General features: G+C 43.8%; 1 protein-coding gene across 3 annotated transcripts; it reads right to left on the bottom strand.

Moving 5' to 3' along the window:
• Positions 1–10,646, bottom strand: LOC140261800 (OX-2 membrane glycoprotein-like). Of its 3 annotated transcripts, XM_072355630.1 has the most exons (7): positions 10,474–10,646; positions 8,983–9,089; positions 6,999–7,149; positions 5,656–5,991; positions 1,360–1,671; positions 834–973; positions 1–264 (listed from the first exon to the last, which is right to left on the bottom strand). In XM_072355630.1, exons 3-7 carry the CDS (start codon positions 7,045–7,047, stop codon positions 178–180), a joined length of 924 nt encoding a protein of 307 aa, XP_072211731.1. In that variant the 5' UTR covers positions 7,048–7,149; positions 8,983–9,089; positions 10,474–10,646; the 3' UTR covers positions 1–177. The 3 variants fall into 3 exon arrangements, with proteins under 3 accessions (XP_072211731.1, XP_072211740.1, XP_072211749.1); XM_072355639.1 differs by lacking the exon at positions 6,999–7,149; XM_072355648.1 differs by lacking the exons at positions 6,999–7,149; positions 8,983–9,089 and having other exon boundaries at positions 10,474–10,516.

The following is a 10,646-nucleotide window of genomic DNA, read 5'->3' as shown; positions in this document are numbered from 1 at the left end:
GAGTCTCAAATAAATAATTCACAGCTTTTCTTCTACAAAATGGAATGCAGTTGTCTAGGAAAATAAATAAGTATTATAAGACATTCCTTTTTTTGCCCCTCTGTAATTCCTTTGGTGTGATGTCACATCAGGTCTACATGACAGTCCAAGATGTCCATGTGCAGGGCATGCAGGAGCTCACGTGTTGGGCACTGCAGTGGTAGCCCGCTTGCCAGTAAGCATGGACCATCCACATGTTCTCTCTTTGGCACACACAGCAAGGACCTAGCAGAAGAGATGTTTTATTTCACTTTTTGAAAAATATATGGATGTTTTAAGTGCAGGGGTTCAGACTTGGGCTGCCTGCATTAGCAAATCAGGCTTTGTGTCTGTCGGTGCTCAAGCGTGGTAGGCAGAGCCTTTCCTCTCACAACCCCCTTAGCAGACCTCAGCTTGGACTTAGAAAAATAGCATCAGTGAAAGGAATGCATTGTACTTCCTGACACTGCCTTATTTTTTCTCCACAACATTAATTAGAGGCAAAGGTGCATGTCTCAGGCACGTTCTGCAGAGAGGCTGAGGTGCCTTCAACACAAAACAGGACTTAGTCACGTGGCAGCATCCAGCTGGGTCTGCTCCTGTTTTGATCTTGCATCCTTCACAGAACCCAGCAGAGTCAAATTTGGCTGCATTTCCCATCCTAAGCAACGCACTGTGGCATGCTCCTCTTCAAGATCCCCCCTCCTGTTCAAGACACATCCTTGAAGGCATGGCCTAGCCATGCAGAAGAGTGATATAAGGGTATGGTTCCCATTTGAACTTTGCTGTTCCTCAGTGAGGGAACACAGACCTACCCAGCAAGGCCAGGCTGGGTTTCTCTCTGGGTCACGAAGGTGTCTCAGGCAGCAGTAAAGGAGCAAAGCGAGGAGGAACATCAGAGGGACCAACAGCCCCACAACAATGGCCATGGTTGGTGCCATAATACTGTCCTGACCTGTGGGGAAAGTAGCAGGTGTTCAGTCAGGCTTGTGTATGAAATAAAAATATCCAAACCCATTTTGGACATCCCTTGGCTGATCTCCTGGGTCAGAGGAGCTAAAGAGTCATGTGCAAGCATACATACAAGCAGTAAAACTAACAGACCTGTGTTTGGGGTCTGATGACCCAGTGACACATCACAGTGTCCCAAATGGATGCCAAATGTCTGCATCATTGCCCAGGATGTCTGGCTGTTCCCTAGCACCTTCTTCTGTCCCTCCCCATCCCAGCTGCTCTTCATGGTGCCTTTCCCACCTGCCCTCCAGCCCTTAGAGGCTAATATAGCCCAGGACATATTTCCATGTCTTCTATTCCAGGGATGGAGTAGGGTTGGCTACTGACCTTGTGTCAGATTGTCCATAGGCAAGGACAGGGTCACATTTAGAAATGGGTGCTGGATCACACAGGCAATGGGGTACTCCTTGAGGATTTTGGAGTGGGCATGGGTAAAGTTGCTGATGACAGTGATGGTCTGGTTGCTGAGCTTTATGTGGTACTCCTTTGGTTTCTGCAGCAGGGTGCTGGGAAGGTGCCAGGAGATTTTTGGAGCTGGCTTCCCTGTTGCTGAGCAGCTCATTCCCACCACTTCCTCAGAGACTTCAGCTTTGTCAGGGCTGGGTATAAGCTTGGCTTCCACTTTGGGGTCTGAGATGGCTGTAAAACACAAAGTAAAAAAATGTGTTACTTACTTCTTACATTTGAGCTAAGAACACTTGTATTTACCGTTATCTTAGAATCACAGAATACCTCAAGCTGGAAGGGACTTGCAGCCATTCCCTTGGGCCCTGTTGCTGTCACACAGAGCAGAGCTCAGCACTGCCCCTCTGCTTCCCTGGTGAAGGCTTTGTGCTCATTTTTTTCTTTCCTGTAATGTTAAATTTAGGGGTGTCATGGTAACCTCCAAAAGTTTTGTTAAAGATCATTTTTCCAAATTCCTCCTCTTCAAGATTTGAAACTGCAGTCTTATTTAGTCTTAGCAGATGCAAAGAACCTCAGATACCACTCACACATATTCACATGAAACCTGCTTGTTGATTCCTATTTATATTTGCAGTGTTTTCAGAAAATAAAGAAGGGGGAGAAGTGCAAGAAGCTTTCTTTGACACCTGAGACATCCCTGGACAAGATAAGCTGTTTTCAAGAAAGCAGAAGAAAACACAGAGATGATAAGCTCTTTTCCACTGTATCACAGTATCACAGTATCGTGCGAGTTGGAAGGGACCTTAGAGATCATCGAGTCCAACTCCTGGGTTTCGAGCCCTCTGTGTAGCAAAGCGGCACTTCTACCCCCTGCACCACAGGGGGGATTCGAACCCCGGGCCACCGGTGTTGCAAGCAGCAATTCTACCACTGCGCCACTGGGGCACACATGTATGGAGTAGGAAAACCAAGGCACTTGGTCCTGGAGGGAAATCTTTTGGAGTTTGACACTTGAAACTCATTAGGAGGCAATGGGATGATTGTCAAAGTACCCAAACCTTGCATTGTTTGGAACAACCAAACATGAGAACTTAATATCTGCTATTCACTGCTACTATCATGGATGCACTTTGTACCTGTGAAAATCAATCAGATCATAAAATCAAACTATAAACCAGGTTTCAAAGGACCTCTGGAAGTCACCTCATCTAAGCTCCTCCTCAAACCAGTCTATTTAACTCAGACTGTCATGCTAAGACTTATAAAGACATATAACTCCATTTGGGAGTGAGATCTCCCAAAACACAAGTTTCCAGGTAACAATTCATCAGCCTGGCCTCTACATCAATGCACGTGCTGGTAATACAGGGGTCTAAATCATATTCTACTTCTGGGTGTCTGCTTCTGATAATGCTGCCTTTAAAAAATCATTTAAGTGCAATAGCATTTCTGGTTTTATTCAAGTTTGAGTTAATATGAATGCCTTCTCATTTAAAAAGTGTCTATTAACTAGATGAGAAATAGTACTATTTAATAGTGCTATATGCATATACTGCTATTTTACACAGCAAAAAAGAAAAAGTCAGAACAATTACTATTTTTTAGTAATGCTGGGTTTAAACAGAAAGATTTGCTTAGTCTTCCTGAGAAAAATGACTTCATGTTTCATTTTGGGCATTAAAAGAAGGATTCTGTATGAATGACACATAGAGAACACCAAGTGGTCCTGTAAAAGGGGGGGGAAACAGCACATGCCAACTGCATAGCAGCACCTGTGCCCCTGGTAAAATCCTATCTGCACTTCATGAAACTGTCTGGATCTTTCAAGCCATAACAGCCACTGAGACATCTTACATCATCATTTTTGCTTTCGTATGGCTTTGCTTCACTATTACTATGGTTATGCTGCCTAGAAGAATAAAGTAGGTATTTCTCAATGTTTGCATCACCCACAGATAGAAACTCAGACCCTAGAAACAGAGATGATGAAACCCTATTTGTGTTTCTCTGAGAGCTTAAAAAAAAGAAAAGGCTTATGGGGATTTCAGTTGGAATTTCTCAAAATCTCCCATCTTTGAAATGATGAGTGTCATAAACACTTTATGTTTTGATTAATAAATGATTTCTGAACTTCTTCTTTCACTCACGGGATGTATAAAAATAGCACAACCACCCACAGAGCTAACTTCAAACATTAGGTTATGATGTCCTAAAACAATAAAGGAAAACTGTAATGGACTTTTTTCCCTTGAGTGTTAACAGAGAGCATGATTTAAAAAGCACAGAAGGCAGATCTGTACCATTGCTCCAGTCTGGCAATCTCAAATCTCAACCAATTACAAAAGATTAAGGTGAATCATTGCTTATAAAGGCACACAGAGGAGGAGAGAAAAACTGCTCAGCATCACATCTTGGCAGACACACGTGAGTCAAATCTATTCTCCCCACTAGACAGTAATCTGCCTTCCCACACTGGAATCCAGGGAATTATTTGTAGGTAAGAAAAACAATGGATAGTTGCTCTTCGCCTTACTATATGCCTGTAGTAGATACACAGTCAAAATATGTAATCACTTTCTCTTACATTTCAGTAATTTCATTCTGCAGGCAGAAGGTGTCTATAGGTCTTGGACCCAGCAAAACCTTGCTTAGACTCAAGTGACACATGCACCTCTCTCCATACTCCAAACTCTATCCCTTTCTGGGTTTCATTCTCATCTTCTTTCGAAATAAAGGTCAGCAAAATATTTCTAGTGGAAAAGAGAGGTGAAAGAACAGGTGCTAAAGAAACCTACAAAGCAGGTTGAAAATACTGTGCCAAGAAATCGTTTATTATGGGGTAGAAGACTGCTGCTACTGCTTCACATTGTTATTTTTCAGCTAAACAGTTCTAAGATTTCTGTCTCCCATGCCTATTCCACTTTTCCCAGCATCATATCTTGTTCTTATCAAGTTTTCACTTCCCCACACTACGCAACACTGTGTCCATTCTGGAAGAGCCTCTTCTGATTAAGGCTGTTGCAATCGGGCAATAACCATCCTGTAAACTTCCTGGCTGTTCCTGTCAGATGGCAGACACATGCCAGCAGCTCATTTGCTGCATGTGCTGCCATTAGTCAGCTTGCTTGCCTTGCCTGGCATCACCTTGCCCCCGATCATTTCTGCCATCTTTTCCCTTCCAGCCTGCTGAAAGGCTTGGCTGGGAAATCAAGGAAATTAAGACCATCTCAAATGTGTTATTGCAGCTATGCTAAAATGAACCCTTTCTGCAAGCACTTAGTTGGTGACGTGCTCACCCTAGCACTGAGGCAGCAGGCTGCCTGCTGCCAGGGAAGTGAAACCCCCAGCTGACGTGCCTTTGAGAGAAGCAGGTAGAGCAGTTGACAGGAGTACATCTAGCAGGAAAACAAAACAAAACAAAAACAAATTAAAACAACAGCTTTTGTTGCTTTTGTTTAGCAGAGCTCGAGGCATGAAAGAGGTGGATCATAGCCACAAAGCTGGTAATTTTGTGAAACATTTCCCGCACTTGGATAAAAAAACCAGACAGAATAAATGAGAGCCCATTTAACTCCACGTTTAGATTCACATAGTAAGCAAGAATGAAATCTCTCTGCTAAGTTCTTCCATATATTCCTGTAATTCCTCAGCATTTACCCTCTGCATGACTCAGCATCAAGTGATCTGCTCTAGGAGCTTTATCAGAAGAGAGGAAAAAAAAAGACCTCTGCTTCAGATCTGTTTTTCCCCCATGTTTCCCCTTTTCTGTCCACTGTTGCTTATGTCATCATTCCTCATAAGCCAAGGCTGCTTCTTTCCCCAGCACAGGGCTCCTTGCGTGTGAGGATACTTGTGGATGCGTGCTTTGGCTCTCTGTGAAACAAGCTGATGCTGACCTGTACAAGATACAGGTCAGCAAGTCAGGGGGACACGTGGGGACAGCTGCCAGTGCAGTGTTGGGCCAGAGGAACTCTAGGGAAGCAGCAGGGCACCCATCAGCTGCTGTTGACTTAAAAGGGAAGAAAACTGGAGAAGTGTTCAACAGTGCCTTCCCATCAGAAGTAAAAAAGACAAGGAAGGCAAAGCCAGGGAAAAAACTGTGACACCTTTCTCACAGAGATTTAGCAATGAGCACTGACCAGGGAAGGTGTTTCCCCAGAGGGAATGGCTTGGTCCTCAGAAAGATGTCATACCCTTTCTGCAATTACAGTGCCTTACCGTAAACCTTGAGGCAAATCCTGCCAGTGACAGCTCCGGAAGGAAAGGTGTTGAAGATGCACTTGTAGCATCCTTCATCTTGCAGGGTGACTCGGTGAAGGGAGATGGCTGAGGCCTGCAGCTCGCTGTGGGCAAAGCTCACGTGGCCATCGTAGCCCTTTGCTATCTTTTGTCCGTTCATTGTACTGTAAGTTGCTATGTTGTCTTCAGCCCCATCCATCTCCTTCTGCCAGGTCACTTGTATTACATCTTCGTTTGTGACTGACTGGCACGAGAAAGTAATATTTCCACCTGCCTGGACCGTCTGCACCTTTTTGTGCATCACCTGCACAGAGCCTGGTGAAGAAACAGGGACCACATTTAGCATCTTCCACTATCCCACTGCAGCCCACCCCAGCACATGCTTTGCACCCCAGCCAGGGGAAAAACTAGAAGCACAGCTTAAATGATTTTCCATTGGAGTTTAGCTGAAGGTGGCACCTCTCACATCACTTCCTGTGAAACACCTCAGCGGCTCAGTGATGTGTGATTAGGGATCTCTGGGGTGAAGGGAAAAAATAATCAGTCCTCTTCCAATTCACTGCCACATAGGGAAAAAAATACAAAGAGACAAGCAAGTGGCTGAATGCTCCCAGGTTTAACAGCCCAGCCCCAAAGTTCTTTGGTTCATTGGATAATAGCTCTTAAATTTTATCTGCACACATCTCTCTGTGGTGCATGGGAAGAGACATAGCATCAGAAATAGAGCACTGAAAATGTATTCAGTTTGCAGAAACCTAAAGTATTGTTTTTAAAGAGGAGTAAGGCTGTCTGCAGTGTCTTGAGGCTTACTCGTCTACCTTAAGTATAACTAAACCCCCTGGCATAGCTTATCTAGGCAGAGATGTGCAGAAAACCTCGTAGCCAGCTATGAAGCCAGCAGGTATTTTGCAGTTCAGACCTCAGCAGAGCAAAATAGGGCAGAATACACACCATGGCCATGGAAGCTGTCTGGGGACAAATTCAGGCTTTGTTAAGTACAAAAACAAATGTAACATGCCCACAGTTCTAATGGTCTGAACTTGTAATTGTCTAAAAGTATAATGTCCATCCTTGCAGATAATTCTGTCCTTGGTAAAGAAAATCAGTGCCACACCCTGGCTCAAGTCTCATCTAAATCAGGAGTTGAAATCCAGTTTTAGTCCTGTGGGTCACTGGTTTATGATGCAGAAACTGTAAATAAAGGCATATATTTGCCTGCAGCTTCCAAACACACTGACAACAACTCAAGGAGCAGATGCTGCCTTTGTCCCCTGAAGCTTTCTGCACAATGACAAAGAAGAGAAAAGAGAATGGGAGATTACCTGAGGTGAGGGCCCAGAGGCCAGAGAGGAGCAGGCAAGTGGCCATCATCCCAGCTTCGTACCCAGGACCAACAAGCAAGCGACTGATCCATTGTACCACGGCTTCCCCTTTTTTATATGTTTTGCTCTCTCTCTAGGGACATTCCGTTTTCTGCGCATACGGTAAGAGGTGCCTCATAAACTCTTTCTGCCCCACGTGCATTCAGCTGAATAACAAAAATTCTGACAAGTGTCAAAGCTGGAAACCTAGGTTTCCCAGTCAGGCCACCAGAGAGACAGGATTTACAAGGCTGGGTTTTTCAGAAGCACCTTTCTTGTGTGGTTTTGTCAAGGGCTTAAACTAAAGTCCACATTTCTACCCTGGCTATGTCTCTGGGTGACAGCTGGGTGGTCCTGGAGCCAGCACCAAGCGCAGAGTAAGAGGAATGGCCACTTCAAGAGGAATGGCCACCACAGCTCAGTGCCTGCAAGTGCACTGTAGCATCAGGAGCTAGTGCTGCCTCAAGGCCTCAGCCAGAACAGGAGCCCAGGGAGAGATGGGCACAGGTTGAGGTGGCTCACTGGGCTGCTCTGAGTCACTGTGTTTGTGTTATTTTTGCTTTGTCATGTCAACTTCTGTGCTTCTCTTTTTCTGACAGTGGATCACGTTGCTGAAACCAATACAAATCTTGTCCCGTGGGTCACATCTTCACCCTTCATCAAGTCAGTCAGCGAGACCTCATTTGCTAATCAAACGGTTACTGGCACACTCAGTCGCATGTTTCTGTTTTCTGATTAGGTGGCTTATGTTTTTGCAAATGATGACGGCGCTGTCAACTGTGATCATGTTCAAAATGTTTTTGTTTATCATTTATCTGAATTGCTGCACAGGCTAACCTTTGATCATGTGAGTGGCTTGGGGAAAACCAACAGGCCCAAGCCTCAATAAAACAAAAACTTCTTATGTGTGTTCACACTCATAGTTCCTCCTTTCAGTCTTCAAGTGGTAATTAATTACCTTAATAATTAAAAAAAAAAAAATGCTGGAGTTTTGGTATTCCTATTACCCTTTAGAAACATTCCGGTCATACACTTTTGAGCAGGCACAATGATTCACTCATTTCACTCTGCAAACTGGGACTGCCTTACACTATAGTCTTCCCCCTTTGAGGTATATCACTGTGTTTTCCTTTCCTAGAGTTATTTCCATTGTCTTATTCTCCCTTAGTATTTCTGGAAGGGCATTCTGACCTATCAAAAGAAGCAAGGACAAGAAATCTGTGAAATATATTTCCTGTGAGGTTTTCTAAACCATTCTACAGTTATTGTATAGGAAATAGCTCCAATAAGATATGAAGCAAGTCCTTGGACCATGTCAGAGGGATCTGGCAGCTTTAAAATGGACACCTCTGATTGACAAGCAAATACTTAATTTCTGATCTTCACCCTCAGAACCTTCAAAACTGAAAAACACTGAAGATATACTGGAACTCTATCCTTTTGCATCAAAGCCTCCTGGCAGGGTGAGAGTGACCTCTATAGGATGTAGATGTGAAGATGCTCTCCAGACTTTGCAGGTGTGTGTGTGTGTGTGTGTGTGTGTGTTAGGTCTATTATGATTTTGAAACAAAATATCAACAGAAGAACTTCAAGAAACTTGCAGATCTTTACAATGAAATCTTCATGGCTGAACCTCACCACTTAGTGATCACAAAAGGAACTGCACTTTGCATGAAAGAACGGCATGCCCAATTTACATAACTTTCTATTCATAGGAATAGAAGCACACTCCTTTTTATTTCTTGTCAAAAACATTCTGCTCCTCCCAAAGTCTTTCCAAACCACACTGAAGACTTGCCTGCTGCTAGAGTAAGCACCTTCTAACAAAGAGCAAGCCTACACTCTTCCCAACATCCTGAGAGAAGACAGATATGGCCATCACAGGTGGCAAAATGGGTGGACCTGAAATTATTCACAGAACACCCCCTCCCTAGTGACTGCATACCTTGGCTGCTCCTTCCAGCCTCTCCCTGGGCTCCTGGTCACAAGGACCCCATTCCAGCTCACACAATGCATACCTGACTGCTACAGCATCTCTGGCTGACTGCCTTCCTGCAGGGACCAGCAAACATCAATCAATGACAAATCCATGACAAAAAGGGAGAAAGGGAGGGAAGGATATGTTTCAGGGCTGGGATAATAAAAATATCCTTGACTGGAGTTTAGTAATATGCAAGTAAATATTCTTCATCCTCAACAGTTGTAGTACTTCTCAGTACTACTCAGCAGGTAGGGAAGAATGCTAGAATTGGTGAACATGGATCTAAGGCTTTAAGTTCCAATAACCCTCAATAAAGAAGCTTAAAATTACCTGTCTCATTACCTTCACAGACTTCATAGGCTGAATATTTCAAAATTACTTTAGTGTTTATAACTCATTAGATACCTTCAAGTCTGTCAGAAACAATTTGTGTAACAACACTTTGTCTTCTTCTGGAACAACCAATTACATGTCCCTTTAATATGTACTTGCCCTGTCCTGCCAGTAGCTATTAGAACACATAACAGCATTTCCAGTCAGTGTGAGGACACTAAAGCTGCCTTCCTGGAATTCCATCAGAATAAAAATGAAGAAGTTATTCTTAACATGTGACACATCATCCAGCATGGCTTGTTACAGACACTCTGGGAAAGAAAAATAATGCATACATCGTCACCTGGGGCTGTGTTGTGCAATATGGAACTACTTTAGATCTCCATGCTTTTTATGAGAAACCACAGCTAATCCCATTCTCAGATACCAACACTGAAAGAGTGTGACTAATGTCAAAATCATACACAAAACCTGTGAATCGGCTTGTGCAGTAGAAGCTGTTCTGTTCTGCTGTGTCTGAAGGTTGGCTGCACCACACAAGAGGTCCTAACTCTTCTGCCAGAAAGCATGGGCTTGGTCCTCATCTCTAATCCTGGCAAAGGCAGTGTTTGTGCCTGGCAGTGTAGCAGAGCAAAGCATGCTCTCCAGGAACATCAGGGTGATCTTTCTGGGAATCATTGCTCTGCCCCAGCAAGCAGGCAGCAGCACCCAGCAATGCTCTTTAGCTAACAATTAGTAAGAAACCAGTGGTAGAGCTGATGTCTCAAATGAGCCTTCAGCCTACCAAGCAACAGTATAACAGCCATTAAAGTATAGGGCCAGAAATAGAAAAGAGGCAGAGATGCCCAAGTTCCTTACATCGTTAATACTAAACTAGGTAATAGCTAGGTTTGCACACGCCAAGGTTGTTAATTAGCAAACAAAACACGAGAATCATGGATTTATCCTGTAGCAAATAGTATAATGCATTTATTAGCATTTTGTTCACATGCCTGTTCCAGTATTCCCTTCAGGACTTCCTCTTTCCTAAGGCTCCTTGGGACCCCTTCCAACCCAAACCATCCTATGATTTCTGTTTTCTTTATAAACAGGAAAGCATAGGTTAACAAATAAACCACCTACCTCATTAGTAGATTCAGTGCCTCTGCTTAAGGTGCTGCCTGTGAGTAGAAGAAAACAGTTCCACCCACTGCTGAATTTCAGTGGTTTTGAAGGTCCAAACACCAGTACACTATAAGCCTCACCTGCTGCAAATATCAGGAAGCAGCTTCCCAAAAGCAGTCACACAGGTCTAA

This window comes from Excalfactoria chinensis, chromosome 1 (genome assembly GCF_039878825.1).
Source record: "Excalfactoria chinensis isolate bCotChi1 chromosome 1, bCotChi1.hap2, whole genome shotgun sequence".
NCBI classification, from domain to species: Eukaryota; Metazoa; Chordata; class Aves; order Galliformes; family Phasianidae; genus Excalfactoria; species Excalfactoria chinensis.
This window is presented reverse-complemented; position numbering and strand designations above follow the sequence as displayed.